Here is a 20,689-nt window from a genome sequence, read left to right as displayed (position 1 = left end):
AAGAAAACCATGCATTGAACCTGCTTTGGGGTCAGGAGCAGCATGGGATTTATCCTTGTCTGAAATTTGGACCATCCAGGCTTTTGCTGTGCTTCAATCTCAGCAAGATGTGAGGGTGGGGCTTGGGTTCCAGCAGGCGCTTGTGGTGCCTGCAAGGGACAAGCAGTTCTGTTGACAAAGGCAAGGGTAGGTGGAAACTCAGGCAACTTTCCAGTATGATCTTTGGAGAGGTTAAAAACTATTAAATGCCATTGCCAGAGCACATTGGGGTTGCCTGGAGGAAGAGAGGGAGGTGTAAGCTTGTGCAGAGCTCCAAGAGTTGGATTTAGTGGTGAGACAGACTGAGTTTTTGCAGGGGCAGTGTGTACTGTTCATATCATTGTCACAGAAACCTAGATTCTTTGTACAGCAAAGAATTTCTAACCCGAGTTCAGGCAGGGATGAAAATAGCTCAGAAACCTGCGGTGGGCTTTAACAGAGACATCATTGCTTTTTCTCAGTTGAACTGCTGCAAGACCTGGTGAACAGGAGCCTGGGCACTGCTCTTGGACAGCAGGTCAGCAGCACTGCCATGGATCAGGAGGGAGGAGTTGGCCCCATCTCACTCCCTAGAAGGGCAGAAACTTTTGGAGGATTTGACAGTCATCAGATGAACGCCTCCAAGGGTGAGTAGTTCTGTGTGTGCACATCAGAATTTGTTAATAATACGTGTCATCATATCCTCTTGCTTCAGAAGGACTTCAGCTGGTAGTTTGGGTTTCACAACTCCTCTCCAACAATAGTTGATAGATTAAATCACAGATTAGGAAAAAAACCTGTGTACAGGTGGAGTGATGGTAGCTGAGAACCTGTGGCCACATGAGGGTTAAACATCTGAACTCTGCACTCCTCTCTGTGCTCTAAGTTATACTTGCTATTTTACTTACATGCCACATAAAAGCATTTGGCTTCTCAATAAATTACTTTCTTCATGTTATTATTGTAAAATCTACAGCTCTGTTCTTTGTTCTACACTTTTCTTCTCAGCAGGAGCCTGATGCTATTGCATTTACAAATGGATGTGGATATTGCTGAATCAAACACCTTCTCCCCAGTCTCTGCTCTCTATGCATTTGTGTTGCACCTACATCTGCATGTATTATTCCTGCAATTAGGTCTCTCCCAAAGAAATGCGTGACTACTTATTTCAGCTGCATAGTTGGCTGCTTCCCAATGCCCTCTTTCTTTGCTCTAGTCATCAGAAACTTCCTTGTCCTCAAATTCCTTTCTCTGTGGTCTCGCTCACACTCCCAATACAACCAGTTTTGCTGGGCTAGTGTCTGTCTCAGCACTGGGATCATTGGACCTCGTCTGACCTCCTGCATTAAAGGAGCAGTGTTAGCTCCAGACAGTCAGACATGAGAACTATGTAGAGGCTTTCCCAGCTCTGTTGGAGAGCTGCAAAGCCCTCCACAGGCCTTGTCATCATGATGACAAATATACTCACACTGGAAGGGTTTGTTGAGGGTTGTGCCTCTCTCTGTTGCAATGATGAATGGGACAACCTCAGGCTGTTGCCCAGATCTAAGTTTTCTGTAGAAATAGCCTCTTATGAATTAGATTCTAATTCAGTAGTTTTAGGATCTTGGGAGATTCTGGGATAAGAATGCAGGGCCTATTTGTTCTGCCCAAGAGGTATGAAACCTGGCATTCATCTTCAGTTCTTCTGTTCACAACCTGTGAAACCTTGGGCAAGGCTTATAACCTGACACCCCTTCATTCTCCCCTCCAGCAAAGCAGAAGGGAGGAGTTTCCTCCTGCAGAGAGGTGGAAGGTCCCAGGACATGGCGCAGGAGAGCAGGTCTGTTAGGAGGACTGGAGGATCAGCCTCTAATAGCAGAGCCAGCCTCAGGGGTGGGGGGAGGAGAGGGCCTTTGCACCAGATGTCCTTCATGCTGCTGCAGAATCAGGTGTATGTAAAGTTGTTTGTCTTTAAGAGTGGGAGAAGGAAGGCTGCCACTGCCAGTGTGGGTTTTCCCCATGGACTGCATCTCAGCTGGCAAGGGGAGTACAAGAGTCTTGGCAAGAGCTAGAGGATGGAAGGTCTGTGTGACTCCTTTTGAGCAGAAGGGCAGCACAGGGGGAGGGTCAGAGCCCTCCTGTCCTCACAGGTCAGTTCAGTCCTGCTCAGGAGCACTGATATGAGCCATCCGGGGGCAAGTTAGAAAGAGAAGCCCAGTGTCCCTTTGAAGATCCAGGTATCTGATAGCTAAGGTTAATGATAAATTGTTAGCATAGAATTACACAGGGTGTTGCACAGCAGTATCTGACCCAGATGTAAATTAACTTGCACAAGAGAGGCATTGAAACTATACCTGCAATCATATACCCTGATATGATTCTCTTATCGTCCTCCATCTGCTCTTATGCTGCCTCATGTCTTCTCAGCAAGTATTCTGTGGTAGCAGACAGCAGTGCAGGGGCTAGACAGAGCACCAGTTAATAGCAGTGTGCCGAATTTATCAGCACATTCTCTGAAACCAAAGTCAATCCTAATCTAAATTCACATCCACTTTTTCTGGTAGTGCTGACGTGTTCCGTATATTTAGGGCTCAAATGCTTTTAGTTAAAATGTCAAGAGCTCTGTGTCCGCTTTTGTGGAACATGGTGAGTTTCCTGTATTAAATTTCTCAGACTTTAGCAAGTTCATCTCTGCCTTAAAATGTTGAATAACTAATGTCAATGCTGGCTTCTTCCTTTAGGTGGAGCGAAAGATGAAGGCGACGATGCTCAGGACCTTCGGAGAACAGAGTCAGACAGCATTTTAAAGAAGGTACAGCTTAGTTTGTGCATCTGCTACCACTGGATTCAGATTCCAGGAGTGATAGTTCTAGCTTTGAAAAATGCCTGAAAATTTCTTGACAATTAGATACATCCTAATAAGTTAAAAATAAGACGTGAAATATGCGGCCAAAACCACCTTCTTGAAAACCACTGTGAATCAGTTGTGCTCCTTAGTGGCACAGGTTAGCTACCATCTGTCTGTGCGTCAGCCAAAGCATATGTTTCATTATGCATTGTTATTGAAATGATGAGGTCAGCTACAACCTTGCATCTTTTCTTTCTGGGGATCAATGCATCACATAACTGCAAAATAATACCTAATTAACACTTCATTGTATATGATTCTAAGGAGCCTAAAAAAATGCATGAATTCTCCCAAAATGGAAGGTGGAGGGGAGTGTTTAATGGATATGTCATTAGTTCAGCTTCAGAAGACATTTACTGGGATTTTTCATTGTCCTCATATTAAATTTGTGATCTTGTCATAGGGTGGAAATGCTAATTTGATGTTCATGCTGAAAAGGAATAACGAGGTAAGAATTGATTCCATTGCTCAGCTGTTTCCTTCATTTAAGTGGCTAGAGAATTTGTCTCAATAGGTGATAATGTAGAAGAAAACACATTTAATTTGCTGAAGCACATCAAGACTTTTAAATACATTAAGCTGAACCCACTGTGTCATCTGTTTGTTTAACCTTGGATGTTTAGACGGGGAATTCACTGATTGTCATCTGCTTGCCAGCAAGATGATACGTGCTGATTATAGGCAGCAAGGGTTAATTACCACCAGGATGCACAAGGCTGTATTTATTGTGCATCTGCAGACAGAGAGAGTTTAATTTCATGTTGCAGGTGCAGTGAATTGGGGCAATTAGATGTCTATTCTCCCTTTGATACACATTCATAACTCCCAGTTAGCATTAATGACAAAATGAGAAGCAGTTCTCTTAATACTGGCTATCACTCCACTACTGCAAATACTGAAGTGCTTTTTATTCTTCTTAAAATTAATTGTAGGATATGAGAGATTCAGAGAAATTTTTAGCTAGGCTAAATTTAGGGATACGACATCACTCCAAAGTAGCTTGCTCTGTATTGATGCACGAGGTCTTTGCATTTCTGTATTTTCAGAAAGCCTTCAGGAACACACCTGCTGCACTTGTGTGCCTGCTGTAGTGCAGCTTTTCTGCCTGGTGGCAGTGGGACTTGTATGGGTCAGCTGGGGGGAGAAGGGTACAAATAGTCCACATCTATTTTAAGATTGCTTATTTTTTTCGCCCCTTGGAATATTTTCCCTGAAATTTTTAAGTGAACTTCTGGGCTTCATCCCAATTATTCTGCTTGTTCTTGAGCAAGCTGATGCTTTGGGAAATGGTTTGCAGAGGCAACTCAGGACTTCCCATGAGCTGTGTGCCATGAGGTACCTCTGCAGATGTTCCTTCCTCTGCTGCACTGACAGCTAGGGAAGGGAGGAAGATGATGCCAGGTACTTCTGGAAGATGTCCAAGGGATGTACTGGTGTACTGGGGGGTGATGCAGTCATTGCAAGGGAAGAGTGAGGAAAAGCAGGGTGCAGAGGGATGGCTGTGCAGTTTGTCAGACCCACTGGTGGGACACAGAGCAAGAGAGGGTGCTGTCCACGTACCCAGCACTCGGTGAGATCTAACAGCAGCGCTTCTGTTTTCTCGCAGCAGGTCCTCCAAACCATTACCAGCCTCCATAAGCTGCTCAGTGCTTTGCAGGTAGGCTTAGCCCTTCACCCTGCCCCCACACACTGCTTGCCTGAGCTGCCAGTCGTGCTTTGCCCCTTGTCTCCCCTTCTCCTGTCACATCCCTGCATGGCTGGACGCTCCACGGCCAGCTTACAGGCTGTGGGAATGAGCTGCTGCCTTAGAGAACCAGTGCTGGCCTGAATTTGGGAAGCTGCTGGGGGAGATGCTTTGCCAGCATGCTCTGGTAACCCAGCTTCCAGGCAGCAGTGCTGGGCTGCAAGTGTGGTGGGAGAAGAAGGGGTTCAGTACAGCACCCTGAGTTTTTCAGGGATGGGCCTCTTCCCACAGAGAGGATGCTGCAGTGATTTCTGTCTCCTCTCTCCCAGGGTGTGGTGCTGCAGCAGGACACCTACATCGAGGACCAGAAGCTGGCTCTGAGCGAGAGGGCTCTGAGCCGAAGCTTCTTCCGGCCCAACTCGCTGCTGGAGCAGGAGAAGCAGCGCAACCTGGAGAAGCAGCGCCAGGAGTTGGCCAACCTGAAGAAGCAGCAGACACAGCACCAGGAGGAGAGGCGGAGGAGGGAGAAGGAGTGGGAAGTCCGGGAGAAGGAGCTGGCAGAGCAGGAGGCCCAGCTGGCCCAGCGCGAGGAGCAGGTGCAGAGGCTGAGGCAGGAGCTGGAGCGGGAGCGGGAGGAGCTGCAGGTGAAGAAGGCGGCCTACCAGCTCGACCTGGAGAGGCTCCGCACGGCGCAGAAGCAGCTGGAGAGGGAGAAGGTGCAGCTCAAGCAGGACGTGGAGCGATTTGCTCAAATGCGGCAGGAGTCTGACCACAACCAGGTAAATTATGCCAACAGCCAGGCTCCCAGGGAAGCTGGTCCCTGCAGGGAGCTCCCAGCCAACCCCTGGGTGAACTGCGTGCCCCTCACAGGGCACACAGCTGGTGGAAGCCCAGCCCAAGACATGTGGGGCCTGGTATTTAAAACTGGCTCTTCCCTTGCATGTGATGTGCAGTGCTGCATTTTTTGCACCTCTGGAGCTGCTGAGGCACTGCCAGTGTTGGTGCTTCATGGTGTATTGGGGGTGCCTGGCCAGTGCTGGGCAGCCTGAGCTCTGCCCATGTCCCTGGCTGTGTGTTGTGGGATGGTAGAGAGGAGGTGGCAGGCTCCCAGGGAAGATGCCCTAGGCAATCCCAGGAGGTTGACCCTGCCTGATGTTGGCCTTCGCCCCACAAGAGCTCTGGGGGGTGGTCAGGCAGAGGAGACATCCTTGTCAGACACAGCCTGAGCGTTGTGGGTAACCTGCAGCCTCCAGCTGTCACAAAAATCACCTGTGAGGCTGATAACTGCAGGGCAAGGCTGTTTGCATGCTGACATCCATCTCCAAAAGCATTCTCCATATCCAGCAAAGAGATGGCATTGCCCTTGTCCTGAAAAGAGCACCTGCAGTCCAGTTGTGGCTCAGTGAGCGGAAGTCCCCAGCTCTGCTGGAAGAGGCTTCTGGTGTCTGACTGCTCACGACCACAAAGAAAAACCCACACACAGATCCTGCTTTGGGCATTTTTCAGCAAGCTAAGGTTTAATTCTTACAACTGTGCAGCAGTGTGATGGAGGAGAGTAAGCATCATTGGCAAAACATGGGCTGAATTTAATCCTTAAGCCTGTTGATCATTTGTTTGTTCATAACTCACTAATTCTGATTGTAATTTGCTTCGAGATGTAGCAGAATTAGTTTATAAATGTTGGATTGCAGAATGGAAATGATTTTGGGTGCCTGAACAGCCTAATTGTGGAGCTGAGCAGTGAGCTCTGAAAAGCTAATCACCAGAGGAGGCCCTGCTCCCTCCCACCCAGCCCCTGATCAAGCCAGAAGTTTTCCAAGCAGACAGTGAAACTGTTCCAGCTCCAAGCACTTGTAGACAAGGGGGCATGGATGCAGTGGGAGAGGCTGAGGGGTAAAATGCCTGCAGGGCCTAAGAGATTTAGGAGAAGGAAGCACCTTCTCAAGGCAGGTATCTGACTGACATTGCAGAGCTATTAATAGAGGGTTCAGTCGAGCTTTGTTGGGCTTGTTTTGATCTTCCCTTTGAATGTGCAAGCTCAATTACATCCTGAGACAGCCGTTAGGAAAAAAAAAAATCAGGAAAAATGCTTTTGCTTTCATCTTTTGCTTGGGAAGGCTTCCTTTGACACATGGTGCTCCCGTGCTGTGTGCTGGCGTTCATTCCCAAAGAGGCATGCTGCTCCTTGGCCTCCTGCCACCATCTGTGTGTGCAAACGATGCAGGGTGAGTCTTGCTATTGAGATCTTAGAGAATATTTGCCCTTGGCTTGTTGATACATAGCATAGTACATGTAGGAGCAAAAGATAGTGGAGTGTTACTCTTTGTATGCCTCATTTCTTCATCTTGAACAGAGAGGGGTTTTCTCTTTGCCTGGATGGGGACAGCGTTTTACTTGGTGAATGGGCTGGATGTTCACAAGAACAACCTCTGTGAGTGGTCTGGGACACACTGTGTCTATCCATGTTCTGTGCTAGCCTATTTCAGGAAACACTTTTCCTTTCTAGGTATCAAACCTGCATGAGAAACTTGCAAGAGTCTCCTCCCAGTCCAGCATCGATGAATGCTCCACACAGAAGAGCCCTTCCCTTCCTAAACAAGGGCACTTTGACGCAGAACTGTCTGTCTCCCCCAAAAGGAACAGTCTTTCAAGGACACACAAAGAGAAAAGCACTTTCCATTTGCTTAGTACAACAAACCAGACTAACAAGGCAGCTGAGGAACAGACCCAGATGCCTACTCGCCTCTTCAGTTTAGCCAAACCAAAGGAGAAGAAGGAAAAGAAGAAAAAGGGCAGGGGACATCGCTCCCAACAGTCTGGTGAGTGTCAGGAGAGCTCACAGGTGTTTTTTCAGGGTTGGTAAGTTGGCTGTTTTCCTTCAGCCATAAAACTTGTGGGAGCCACAAAATCTGGCTTTAAATGAGGATGGTGACGCAGGGATGGGGAAGACCAGCTGTTCTGAGTGGAGTTCCCAGCTTGAAGTGATTTTCCATGGGCTTTTCCGCCTGTTCTGCAGCCCCTGGGGTTGTCAGAGGGACACACTCTGCTTCTTCCCTTTCCTATCCCATGGGCTGGATTCTCTGCTTCAAGGAGGAAAATGTTCTGCTTCAGTGTCTGTGCTTTCAGAAGGAGCTGCTGCTGGGATGCTCCTGGCTGTTGCAGCTCCTGATGTCTGCTTTAGCTCTGTGGTAATTTGGAAGTGATACCCACAAGCCTTCTGGTGGCCCTTCCCTTCCCCTCAAGCTCTTGTTTGGAAAAAAACCATGCAGGTTTTTTTTGTCTGGTAGTTCTGCATCCCCTTAGGACTCAGAGCTGCAGCTCAAACCTCTGACCCACATGAAATTTGATCACATGCCCTCGGATGACCGGTTTCATTCACGCTAGCTCACTGATGTTTTCCAGCTTGTGCACAGGAAATCTCACCCATTACAAGGTGTAATTTCATGGTAGCTCATAAGGGAACTGAACATCTTTTAAGGAACCATGTGGATTTGGCAGACAGCGGGGTTTCTGTGCACACGGACCCCCTGGAGGCTCCAGGCATTTTACTCTGCCTGCTGTATCCCCATGTTCCCGTAGTGATTCCCACCTGTTGTTTTTGGGTGCTGCAGATTCTCACTCGTCAGAAGCACCTCCAGAGGGTGAGGAGATCTTCTGCTGAGCACGGACTGTTGCAGTGGTCACTCGTGGCATTGGCACCGTGGACATCTCCCTGCCTGTGACACAGCACGTGGCTGGTGCCTGCGCTGGACAAGCATCTGGAGGTTTTAAATAAAACGTGTTCTGAAGTCTGCTAAGTGGTGGATAAGGGCCTCTCTCCTGTGGTTTCGGGTGAATTCTCCCTGCAGAGGCTGTGCCTGCATGGCTCACAGGACCATCTCCTTGTGCAAACCTGGGGTCAAACGGATTGGGATAGATGTTGTCTGTCTCTTCTTACTGCTAAAGGATGAGAAAATATAGCCTTAAGGGGTCTGTGCCTTCAAATTCCCCTGTACTGGGGAAAAGAACCAAAACCAAGCATTTAGCAAAAGATTAGGACTCTACAAATGGTGCGTACACACTGGCATATACAGATATACTGTACATATACATATATGTATCTATGTATCCACTGGGATATGCTTACAATCCCTACAGCCCAGGTCCACCCGTGGGGATAGATGATACCTGATGACTTTCAGGGAGTGTGTAGATATTAAATATCTTGCCCTTACTGCTCCGACTGGAACCGAGTGACCTGCACACCCCTTTTGTGCTCGTGGGATAGGGGCTGTTTGGTTTCAGAAGGGTATCTTACACCAGGAAGCAGTAACAGCATTCAGAAGCAACAACCCAGAGGATAAAAAAATAAAATTTAAAATCATTCTGAGCTATTTCTGCAGGGCAGAGGAATTAAATGTCAAACTTTGTTTTCAGAGTCAAGCAGGACATCACTGGGTATATTTAAAACGGCGCAGAAAAGAGAATTTTGGTAGGCTGGTGAGGCAATCCCAGGGAGCCAGAACAGACAGTGTTCAAATGGGAACAACAGTAAGCAACATTTTTTTACACAATCTGTTTGAGCTCCAGCTCATTCCCTCCCATCCCCGAAGTAAAGATTATCCTTTTGCTGGAATAGAGCTCTCCAGTTGCATTTGACATCCCCATATAAGCCTAATGACTTAGTGGAGGGATGGCTAAAAATCTGCTTTTAGGGATCTTTGTTCTGTTCTCTGTATTCTTCTTAGCCTGCTTTTTGTGCTACTGTTGGGCTTCTGTTTCTCTGGATTTTCTCACTTGTCCTGCTCATTTCTGAGGCAGAGTGAGAGCAGCAGTGTCTGAGCAGGTCAGTGAGACATTGCGGGGCAGCGGGGCGAGCTCCAAGGAGATGGCTCCTGTCCCTATGGCTGTGCAATACTGGGCACTTGGGAACCATTTTTGGGGAGAAAAAGGTTCTGATGGACAAATCCCCTGTGGGACAGGTCTGGAGTCCAGCGTAGCATGTCCCTTTGGCCTCTGGGGTGAAGTGTCCATGCAGAACAGGAGGGTCCGAGGGCAGCTCTTGCTGTGCCAGCTGTGGGGTGTCTGTACAGTTGTTGAACACAGGGATGTGTTCGGCAGGGGAGGAGAAATGCAAAAAGACACACTTTTCTCAAAAATCACCTTTCTTCCAATCCCTGTCAGGAGAATTACCCGAGTGGATTTGTAAATGGTTACCAGCTTCAAAATAGGTCAAGGTTTTGCTCAGAGTTTGAAGCTGTCAGGTGCATTTCCTTTCCTACCAGGTTTTTTTTTTTTCTTTGAAATAACAAATCATTTCTCTTTTTGCACTACTGTTTGATTTCAGTTTGCTCTCAGGCTTGTCACGAGCTGGTGACCCGCAGCAGTTTTCAGAGTTAGTGCTGACGAGCATCAGCAGCATTGATGGTGAGGTGGATGCTTGGGCTGGGCTGTCTTGGTGCAGGAACCCTGCTTGCTTTGGAAGCTCTCTACACTATTAAGACTCAAAAGAAAAAGAGAAAAAAAAAGAAAGGAAAAAGGGTTGAGGTTTTGGTTTTTTTTAATATTATTTGGTGCTTGTTCTTAATTGCAAGCAGGGCTTGCAAAAATATTTATCTTTCATTTTATCTGAAAGAGTTTTTTAAAAAAAGTTTACTTGGTTTTATTTTTTTATTTCTTCTTACTTTTGCTTTTGTTTGGGGAATGATTTGGAGTTTTTTTTCTCTTCCCCCCCCTTTTTTTTGGTTTGTTTATTTGTTTTGTTTTCTTACCAAAAGATTGGTAAACCAAATGTTCACATCTCCCTATTTCCTACAAACCATGGGGTTGGGCAGTGCTGCTTTGCAGCTCATTCCATGCCCAAAGTCACACAATTTCAGCTGAGAGCTTTCTTCAAGGCAGAGCATCTTCAAGCCAAAAAAAGTCTGGAAAAAGACACAGTGACTTCAGACAAGGCTCCTCCTGTCAATTAGTTTCCTTGTTTTAACTTTTGGTTAGGTTTTCTCATTCCCTTTGGAGGCAAAGGAAGAAGCAAAGCATGGAGTGCCTTGCAGTGATGTGAGGGTCTGGTTGCTCTCCTGAACCCGAGGGGAGCTGAAGGAGGTGTGCTGGTGGTGTGGTGTTACCTTTTTTGTAAGAAAACCACCAACTTCAGAAAGTAACTTCTGCCCTGCTGTTTATACATCTGCAAATGCAAATGTGCCAAGCTGAAATTTTTGGAAACCAAAGCAGTGTGTGGCTCATTTACTGCTGTGTGAACAGAGATCAGGGCACTGGTAGGTCTGAGTTCCCCTCAGCCTGGAACAGCCTTTGCCACTATGAGCTTTTCAGTTTATCCCACTGTCTTTTCCCCAGTCACAGCACATGCCAGATTCACAACACAGCAATGTCCCACAGCTCTGAGAAGGGCACCCAAAGGCAGATGTGTGACCCAGGCCAGCAGGGTTGAGTCTCTTCCTGGCTTCACCATCTCTCCTGGCCTGTGCAAATCAAAAAGAGCATTCAATGCCTGAAGTGCAAATAGTATTGGCTAAGTGATCTCCCAAGGTCCCTCCAGTTCCTTGACAGAAACCATGGGTGTGGGTCAGAAATACACTGACCAGAAATCCTGTGTACCAAAGCTGTTTGTGTCTTAAATTCTGGTGGACAGACCTTTGTCCCTGGAGGATGTCTGTTACTGTATGATTCACTTTTTTGGAATGAAGCCTTTCCTCCCACACTGCTTCCTCCTTCTTTCACCTTTAGGAAGGTAAGGGCTTGTTTTTATCTCTTTAGCCTTTTATTTTTCCCATCTCAGGTTTTCTTTGGAAAGGCTTGGCATAGGTTCCTAGAGTCAGATTCCTGCTCTGATCCCTGAAGGTTGTCTAGCATTGTCTGCTAGGGCATGGTCCCAGCTTTACAGCAGCAAAACCCATCCTCTTCCTGGCCTTAAAATTGCATTTGCTCCAGTTCCATGCCTGGCATCCATCCTGCAATTGTTGAAAGAAAACATGCTGCTTCTTCAGCCCAGCCCGTTGCTGTCTAGTTCCCAGAGTCAGTCCCTTGATCCCTTTTGGAGCACCCAAACCACCCTGTTTTGCATTGGGTTCCTGGGACTCAGGATAGGTTCAAAACCATCTGTTTGAAGCCCATGTTGTTGGACGGAGAAGAGGATCCTGCGAGGGCTCTTGGAGCTGTTTGTGCTGGTGTTTCATGGCGGGCAGAAATCAGATTTGCTTTTCTTGGCCTGGTCTTTGCCACTGCCCAACAGGAGGGGTTTCAGTGTCCAGGGAAAGTGAGGATGTGGGCTCAGACAAGTACAGAAGTGGCCAGTATTAGCTGGGGGTGCCAGAATACCCAGCAGCAGAGAGTAGCTGTAGCAAAGGGTGGGAGACTCAATGGAGTTGTGTGGGGTTGGCCTAAGATTTTTTTAAATGAAGTGATCATCTCAACACGTAACTTGATGTCAGTTTGATGCCATAAAGCACTTTAAATGGAACTGGTCTTGCCCCTTTTAATTATGGTTATTTGCAGACAATCAGTTTTGCCATTGCTTTCCCCTCTGTATCCCCCCCCAGCAAAATCAGAGCTGCAAGTAGGTGTGTTCCTGGTGTGGTTTGGCTTTTCCCCAAGAGGGAAAGAAGGGCCAAGCTTTTTGTATTATTTTTAGACCAAAGTGGGTACGAATCTGACTACAGTCCTACTGCAGGTAGGTTGTGTGGCAGGACAAGAGAACTGGCTTCTGCTGGCTCAGGTATATCCCCCAGGAGAGCCCATGCCCACTTCACCATCACCTTCCTCACAGGTAGGGAAGCAACCTGCCAGTGGTTTTCCCTCCATTTCCTTTTCCTTGGAGAAACTCAGAGCGAAGGAGATGTGAGGGGATGCATCCAAATAAGTGAGGCTCTTTCCATGCACCAAGGTATTTACTGTCCAGGCCACTGGGACACCTCCCACCTCCTGGGACAGGAGCTCTCACCCCCACTGAGGGTGGACTCTTCCCTCTGGAGGTGTGACAGTGCTGGGCAACTCAGTAATGCCATCAGCTTGTGTGGATTTGCATCCAGAGAGTCCGACCACCTTTGCACCTTCCTTGAGTCACTAGGAAATCCCACAGCTGTTGCTGAAAACACCCAACTCCAGTCCTTCCACATGCCACCTAGTCAGAAGAGGTTCATCAGGTGCCAAATCCCAAGGAAGCTGTCTAGGATATCTATGGCATGGAGCAAGGGAGGGCTGGGCAGGGGACACAGGAGAGTATCTGCTAAAATCCCACAGAACATTCCTTGTTAACCAGAACTCTGGAAATTTTTCTGCCTGCTGGCCAGGTTTGGGAATTTGTCATGATCTAGGGCACCCTTTTAAATAAAAAACCTCCCCTGCTGCTCATAACTCTTGCTTCATGTGTCAGAACGGGCAGCAATCCACAATTCTTCGTTGGTGATACAGCTAATTTTTAAATATAGGCAAGCTGAACTGGCCAAATCTCCTACACCTAGTGCTCTTCAGTGATGAGAAGTGTAACGCCAGCTCTCTTCCCACCTGCGTTTCCAGGGCTCTGTGCCCTTTCCTTCCACATGCATTTCACTGACACTGATGCTTTGCCCAAATATAAATCAGCTTCCATTGCTTGGGGGGAGGGGGGAACAGGATAACAATCACTGCTTTGCATACAGCTATGAGCTTTGTATGTATTTAAGCTGTCTATAGGTATCTATCCTTTCCATGCTCTAAAGTAATTCTGCAATTTTCTTTATCAATATTGAACACTGACTCAAAAAATGAAATAAAAATCTGTGTCCAGTTCAGTTCGCCTATGGTTAAAGTTTAGCCTGGTGTTTATTTTGTACTAATATGGAATGCACTTGAGTAATTCCCAGAACAGTGAGGTGTATTATAATAACCTGATATACCTCTGCTTTTGGTTTGTTTCTTATTAAAAACAAAAAGGAAAAAAAAAAAAAAAAAAGCTTTGCATTTTCATGTTGAACCCGTAAAGAATAAAAGTTGGGAAAAAAAGATTTTTAAAGAAGAGGGTAAAACCTAATTGCTGTATGTTAATTTGTAATTATGTAAAAAGTGAGCAGGTTATTGACTGTAAAATTCTTCAGTTCTTCTGTAACTTGTCGGAAACCATTAGGTTTTGTAACAAGCTTTTATTTATCTTCCTTTTTAGTTATCAGTATCAACCTCTTGTAAAGTCATTCTTCCTCTAAATAAATTTGATTTTAAGTCTGAGTTTTCTGCCTCATTTTTTCCCACACCTTTGGTATTTCTGCTGTTGACTTTTTTGCACCGAGGCTGAATGAAGAGCCCTAACCCCCAACCTGTAACCAAATGTTTGCATTACCTTTATCATCTCTGTTCCAGGTTGTACCCACTGGACTCTAACTTATTTTCCTCCTCTTAGAAGATTGGCATTTTACTGAAGGACAGATGGCTGTGTGATATCCTTGGGTTTTTCTCCCCCCCCAAACACAAAGGGCTGTTCATCCTTGTACAAGAAGAAGAAGGGTCACAGCTGATCTCTCTGCCTCTTCAGCCCCGTGAATGAGAATAATTGGAGTCTGGGGGCTGCATGTGCTGGCTGATGGCACTGAGTTCCTGTAACCCCCTAACACAGCTCTGTGTCTTTGACAAATCCTAGACACAGGTTTTTGGCTTATTTGGCTGAGAGAACCATAGATGCTGCATCTCATCCCAGGACAAGGTCCACGATGCTGTGTTCTTTAGGTATTCCCATCTCTCCTGCAAGAAGACACCCATCAGAAATGCTGTATCCAGGATCCAGGTCTCCACTGAGGAGGTGATGAAAAGAAGAAAATTCTCTGTGGTGAGGCACTGGAACAGTTGCCCAGAGAAGCTGTGGATGCCCCATCCCTGGAAGTGTTCAAGGCCAGGTCAGACAGGGCTTGGAGCAACCTGGTCTAGTGGAAAATTCCCTGCCTGTGGCAGGGGTGATGGAAAGAGGATCTTTAAGGTCCCTTCCAACACAAACTATTCTGTGATTCCAAGATAAGGTACACGGTGTTCCCAGTGCCTGCAGGCATCAGTCCAGGCAGGAGAGGGTGCCAGAAGTACAGAGCCATGACGATGAGAAGTCACGGAGGACCACAATGGCTGGAGTTTCCCCATGACCATTTTCTGCTGGATCATAGAAGCAATCGCTGCTGGCCCTGTACTGCCAGTCCTGCACAGGACTCCGCCATCCTCCCCAGGCAGGAGAAGCAGGAGACCTGCACCCTTCACCTGCTGTGTGTTGATTTTGAGGCGGAGGAATTGCTTCATTTCCATTTGTTACTCCACTTGCCTTCAGAGGTATGATTGGGAAGGAGAAAGGATGCTTGAGGAGAATCAGATATGTATTCATAGAACCAGAATACCCTGGATTGGAAGAGACCCACAAAGAGCATCAAGTCCAGCTCTTGACCCAGCACAAGACAGCCCCAAGAATCAAGTATTGATCAAAGCTTTGGGCTGTCAGGTGATTGGAGTGTTGTGTTGTTCCTCAGCAGGCATCGGGGAACGCCAGCCTCCCAGTGCACTCACTGCTGGTGTTTTCTCCTCCTCTCAGCTGTGCTGCACGTGCTGTTCTGAAAGCCCAAGTCACGTCAATGTACCTGAACCTACACCCTGTCACGCAGCACTTGCTCCAAGACAGGCAGCCCCTGGGTGTGAGACAGGAGATGAAAGAGCTCGTTTATCTCAACGGCTGCTCAGTAGTCCCGGGTTTATTTGCATTCCCAGGCGTCCCGGCTCACCTATTTACAGAAGGTGAATAAAAGCCTTTGCCAAACTGTCGGTTCCTGGGTATGGCTTTTAAAAAGCACATTTTCCTGTGGCCCCTCTTGGCTCTGTGACCTGGATGCCTGGCAAAAGCACCCCTTGGGGCACCCCCAGCCTTTGCATGGCTGCAGTAAAACAACATCAGCTGCTGCAGCTGCTGGGAACGGGAGATGCTGCTGTGATACAACAGGCATTGGTCATGGGAGATGGGACAGCACGTTTACTAATGACAAACCACATGGAGAAAATCAAATCCTTTCTGAATCAAGCTCCTGCCAGGGAAAGGTTGGGGTGTAGAGCAAACCAGGCACCCTGAGCTTCTCTGGTCCCGCAGAGTGCGCTCCAAAGCCCCGTTTCCATTAGCCAGGGGGGAAGCCTGGGCAGGCAATACAAATTGCCTTTGGCAGAGGAGGAAGCAAAGACCCTGCTGCTCCAGGACACATCCGTGTGGCAATCTGACTATTCTTAACCAGCTTTTCACAATTCCATATGCTCACAATTTCTATGCTTGAGCCATTACAGCACAGCCAAGATAATGAAATGGATGTTCTCTCCAGACCACGTGGATCCATTAATTTAGATGGGCCCAAGAAAGAGTGATGGGTTTCTGAGCATCCCAGCTTTCTTGCCCAGCCTTTCCTTGGCACCTGAAGTTAGAGCAAAAGATCTCTGTGGGTTTGTTGGATGTGGTTGGCACATTGACCTAAAATGGGTCCTACAGGATCCTTAGAATGGGTTGAGCCTCTAAAAGGAGCATTGACAGGCACAGGAGAGGCTCTTTGAAAATACGGTTTAGTGATACCTTTAACATTTGCATTATTTGCATGATCTGCATTTCCCCTTCCCTGCCCTTGCCAGATTCAGTCCTGGCACTGGCTTCAGGGAGGGAAACGGGAGGTCTGGGAGGACACAGGTGCAAGCTGGGCTGGGGCTTGCAGACAGGCCACTCATTCATAGAGGTTTTATTAAGAGAAGGAAAGGCAAAACTGTAATTAGTGCAGTGAGTGAGTGAGATGCCTTGTGGTCAGATACAAGGTGGATGGTAATGACTTACCTTTGCCATTGAAGGCACCTGGGGCTTGTTAATTTGCTACAGGAATGTTAAATATAGCAAATGTCTTGATTTTTAGGAGGTTGAACCATGTAAAAATTAAGTGGAAAATAATATTTGACACTAGCAATTGATATCAGCACCCCCAGCTCTCACAGGGATGGGCAGACAATGGGTGCTCCTTGTTTCTCCCCTAAAGCTGCCTTCACACCTCTTGAATCACCCCCAAACCAGGCTTTGCTCCACAGCCCGCTCTCCTGCCTCTGTTTCAAGGATGCCCAAGGGTGCAGGTTCAGGACTGGCTCCCCCTGCCCCACTCTCCCTGCACTCTGGAACTCCCCTGTGTGTCAATACAGAGTGGACTTGTTTTCAGCCCTTTGCTCTCCTCCCTTTATGCTCCATCCCTTGCACAGATGCAGCTCAGCTGGCAATTCCCAATCCCCCCTGACCTCTTACCACAGCCTGGCGTCTCTCCCTCCGGCGTCTCCAGATGCTCTTTCTTTCCCCTTTCCTTTCACCAAAGGGCTGCTTCTCACCAGCCACATCTTTCCAGTGAGCCTAATTAGACATGAGCCTAATTAGAGCTGAGCAGGAGCGGTGAGTCATTAGCAGAGCCCTGTGGGAAGGCCGGGAGCAGCCGTGATCCCGGCGGGGCGGCAGCGTGGGCAGAGGGGCCGGGAGGCAGCGGGAGCTCCGCCGGGTGCTGGGAAGCAGCCGTGGGGAAGCAGCTCCCGTTTGTGTGTGCGTGTGTAATTCCTCCAGACATGACCCAGAAATGGAGTGAAGGGTGTTTACCCTCCTCCCTGCACCTGCCAGGGAGCCAAGTGGGCCCCAGTGCTGCTGGGCTGGCCTCAGGGCAGGGGATGGCCGTCCATCCCACCCAGCCAGGGAAGGTAGAAACCAAAAGAGCTTTTCCTGGTGGCCCTTAGGCTTTTTTTCTCCTTGTTTGGTTTTTACTCATCCGTTTTTACAACCAGCTATTCCCCACGATGGAGCGGAGCCAGCACCCTGGGGACTGGCTGCCTGCTGGGCCTGTAGCAAGAAGGAGCCCTGCTGGGGTGGAGAAGGAGAGTGATGGCAGCAGTAAAGGGCAGAATGCTAACATTTGCTTGGGATAAACCCACAGGAGTGGGGATAGGTATGATGCCAGGAGTGAGAGACAGCTCTTTCTATCAGTCATTATCACATTCTGCCTGTAAGTGCCAGCAGCTTCTTCACAAGCACAAGTTGTGCCACCCTGGCCTGGTCATGGACTGTTCCCCCCAGCCTCAGCTGGGAAAGGAGAGCTTCCCAAGAGAGCCAGAACTGAAAACCCACAAATTGATTCCTGAGCTCTGTGGTCGTCAGAGACTGTCAGGAAGAATGAAAGGACAGGTTGGATAGCTAGGATCAGTCTTCTTGAACCCTTCCCCCAACTTCATTTGGCGGGGGACACACAAACACAGAGGGGCCCTTGTCTGCGAGCCACAGCCGTCAGTGGTGCAGCGTGTGCTGGGGAGAGGGAAGTGAGATGTCCAGGCACTGACAGCATGAAAGCCAGGCTTTTTCCACCTAATTGGATCTGTTATTCAGCTGAGAAATGCTGAATGGATTGGGTGGGCTCCGAGCTCACGATTTCAGTAAGGAAGTTGGGACGTTGTGGCAAAGTAGGTCACAGTGCTGCAAAACAGGGTGATGGTTCTGCACAACAGCTGAGGATGTTAAATAAGGAGGTGGTGAAATGGAAAGAAAAGGGAGATTGTGAGGAAGGAAGAATAAATGAGCTCAGCCTTGGCAATTCATTCCCACCAAGGGTCCCTGCTGCTGGCTCCCACCTTGGGGCCCCCAGCACTGCTGTCTCTGACTGAGGGCACTGGGCTCCTGCTCTGCACTGGAGCAAGAGGGACTGGGCCCAGTTTAAATTCCCAGTTGGTTGTGGGAAGCTGGGGGCAAAGGTTTCTCCTGCTCTTGGCAGCTTAACTCAAATGCTGCTTACAGAGCTGCATTTCCATGCATGGCATTTTGTGAGCCTGGACCCTCTTCAGAGACTAAAACCTGTTGGGTTTACCCCAAGGGAATAGGTGCATGGGGAAATAGGAAAACAATTTCATGTGGGATATATTGCAAGGAGCATGTGTGATGCTGGGGCATTAATTAATGTGCAGGAGAAGATGACAAGCCATGGAAACAAGGAGTTAGTGGTCCATATGGACATGGATGAATCTGAAAGCATGCTGGATGGCTGGAAAGAAGTGCTCCTCTTCTCCAATGATGTGTTTAAATGCCAGAGTCAGCCTCTGGATGGATGTGGGGCTTCCTCAGACACCAGAGCTATTAAATCACCAGCTACTCTGCTTTTAATTGACTCTCATGACAAAGGGAGTGGGCTCAGATGATAATTCCCTGCAGGGCTTCACTGCAAAGCAGTATTATTTCAAGGGCAGCTGGGGTCAGGCTGAGAAAATGCATATTTAAAACCCAATAAGGCTCTAAGAGTTTGATTTAGATAAGACATAGCAGTATCAGCCTTTTGCATCCAGGGACATTCAGCACGCTCAGGCCCTGGGGATGGAGGGGTGATCATGCCAGCTGCCTGCCTGGTTCCACCTCCAAGCATCTCCCGGCCCTCTCGAGTGTTTTTTGGAGTGAGAAGCACCCTGTTACTGAGCTGGGGAACTGAGGTGGACAGAGCTCATGGGCAGGCTCCAGCCAGGGCCAGAGGGTGGGTAGAAAGGAGCTGTATCCTGCCCCAGCTCTCCCATGGGATTGGGCCCTGCAAAACAAAGGGAGGTGTGGGATGAGCCCCCCTGCTCCTCCAGGGATCTCCATGTCGGGCTCCTGGCACTTCGTGGGGAAGATGTCTGAGCTCCTGACACCCCACAGCGAGGGCTGGCTGTAGAGTGTGGGCTTGTTTCCCAGGAGCCTGGGAACACAAAACTCCTCTAACACCACCAGACAGGACTCTTTCCCAAGTGCTTGCTCCCAGACAAAGCTGAGCCTGACCTGCTGAGATGTCGAAAAAGCTCTTTTAAAAACAGAAAACAAATCACATTTACATTCCTACCCCTGTACCTCCCATTTAAACGCCAGCCCTGCTCTGGCTGTAGCTTTTTTCTGTTACATCCACTTCTGTCTCCTGCTCCCCTTACTCTGTTGCTGCTAACCAAGAAACCTTTGTATTTCTCATTGCATTTAATTCCATAGCAACAGGTCGCTGCTGTCACAGCAGCTGCTGATTGCTTTTGAATTGTCTTTCAGGCAAGCTCCAGAATAAATACAAAAGAGCAGGTCTCTGCATGGCTCATATCAAAGCAAGCCTATTGCAAAGCCTCCCCAGCTGCTATTTAAAGTCCCAGAGTCCCATATAAAACCTAAATCAACAAAACTATAGGGGATTTCATTCACATCCTCGCCTCCTCTTTTCCCCCTCTCCTGCTCATCAAACAGTAATTTCTACCCTGAATTGGTTTCCCAAAGGGGTCTTTAATGAGCTTTTTCTATGGAGCCTAACACTCATTATCTACCCCGCTCACATCAGCTAATGCTGCTGCCCACCCAGCTCCTGTGGGCAAGGGGACAGGTTCCCTGTCTCCTTTACAGCTCACCAATTCAGGCTCCAAATCTTTTCGAGACCCTGTGTAACAGGGAAGGAAGTTTTGCTTTCCCAGCCCGACAGCCCCTGCTACAAGAAGAGGCAAATACAAAGTTGCCTGGTGCCAATTCGCTGCTCTGAGCAATGCTCCCACAGTCCCAGCCCTGAGCACAGCTGGAGCCGCTGGTCTTGTAGGGAGGGAAAACCCTCCCAGAGTGTTCCCAGGGCAGGACTAGATCTCCCTGCTCCTCTGGGAGCTACTCTGGGATGGGGAGAGACGCACACAGAGAACAGGACAGGAGCCCCAGCTGGAAAGCACATTTCTCCTGTCAAAAGGCCCCTTTCTTGGGAGCTGCAGCAGCCAAGTGAAGGCAAATAAGGAAAACAGAAGCATGAATTCTTCTTGTCTTCCTTAGAAAATACTGGCTTTCCCTGCAGGAGTATGGCTGTGTCTGCATTGGGCCTCTCAACCTATTTGGCAGGTGTTGTTAGCACCGCAGACTTGCAAGTTCTCCTGAAATCATGGCATGAACAAACTGAGTTGAGAGCAGCTGTGGAACAGAGAGCCACATGATGTCCTCAGGACATGAGAAGCCCTGGACTTTATTCCCAGATCCACCATTAACCTTGGACAAGACACTTGACATTGTGCCTCAGTTTCCCAAGCACTGAAGCAATGATAATTACAGCCGGGCTGGTTGCTTTGGAGGCTGTTTGTGAACCACCCCACAG

The 20,689-nt window shown here is 48.2% G+C and overlaps 1 protein-coding gene across 8 annotated transcripts in view; it reads left to right on the top strand.

Moving 5' to 3' along the window:
- AKAP13 (A-kinase anchoring protein 13) overlaps positions 1 to 13,787 on the top strand; it is a 201,302-nt gene extending 187,515 nt beyond the window's left edge. For 7 of the 8 annotated variants that reach the window (XM_042039768.1, XM_042039771.1, XM_042039770.1 and 4 more), the window contains 7 exons: positions 501 to 665; positions 2,742 to 2,812; positions 3,312 to 3,356; positions 4,515 to 4,565; positions 4,922 to 5,371; positions 7,099 to 7,411; positions 8,204 to 13,787. In XM_042039768.1, the coding sequence (XP_041895702.1) occupies positions 501 to 665; positions 2,742 to 2,812; positions 3,312 to 3,356; positions 4,515 to 4,565; positions 4,922 to 5,371; positions 7,099 to 7,411; positions 8,204 to 8,253 (1,145 nt within the window). In that variant the 3' untranslated portion in view covers positions 8,254 to 13,787. The remainder of the gene's footprint in view (positions 1 to 500; positions 666 to 2,741; positions 2,813 to 3,311; positions 3,357 to 4,514; positions 4,566 to 4,921; positions 5,372 to 7,098; positions 7,412 to 8,203) is intronic. The other variant, XM_042039769.1, reaches the window with a different exon arrangement.
- Positions 13,788 to 20,689: the final 6,902 nt, after the last annotated feature.

Source organism: Corvus kubaryi, unplaced genomic scaffold (genome assembly GCF_017639235.1).
Source record: "Corvus kubaryi isolate FWS band 111438036 unplaced genomic scaffold, C.kubaryi_AGA036_p1.0 37394, whole genome shotgun sequence".
In the NCBI taxonomy this organism is placed as follows: Eukaryota; Metazoa; Chordata; class Aves; order Passeriformes; family Corvidae; genus Corvus; species Corvus kubaryi.
The sequence above is the reverse complement of the archived record's forward strand: the minus strand, read 5'-3'. Positions and strand labels throughout refer to the sequence as shown.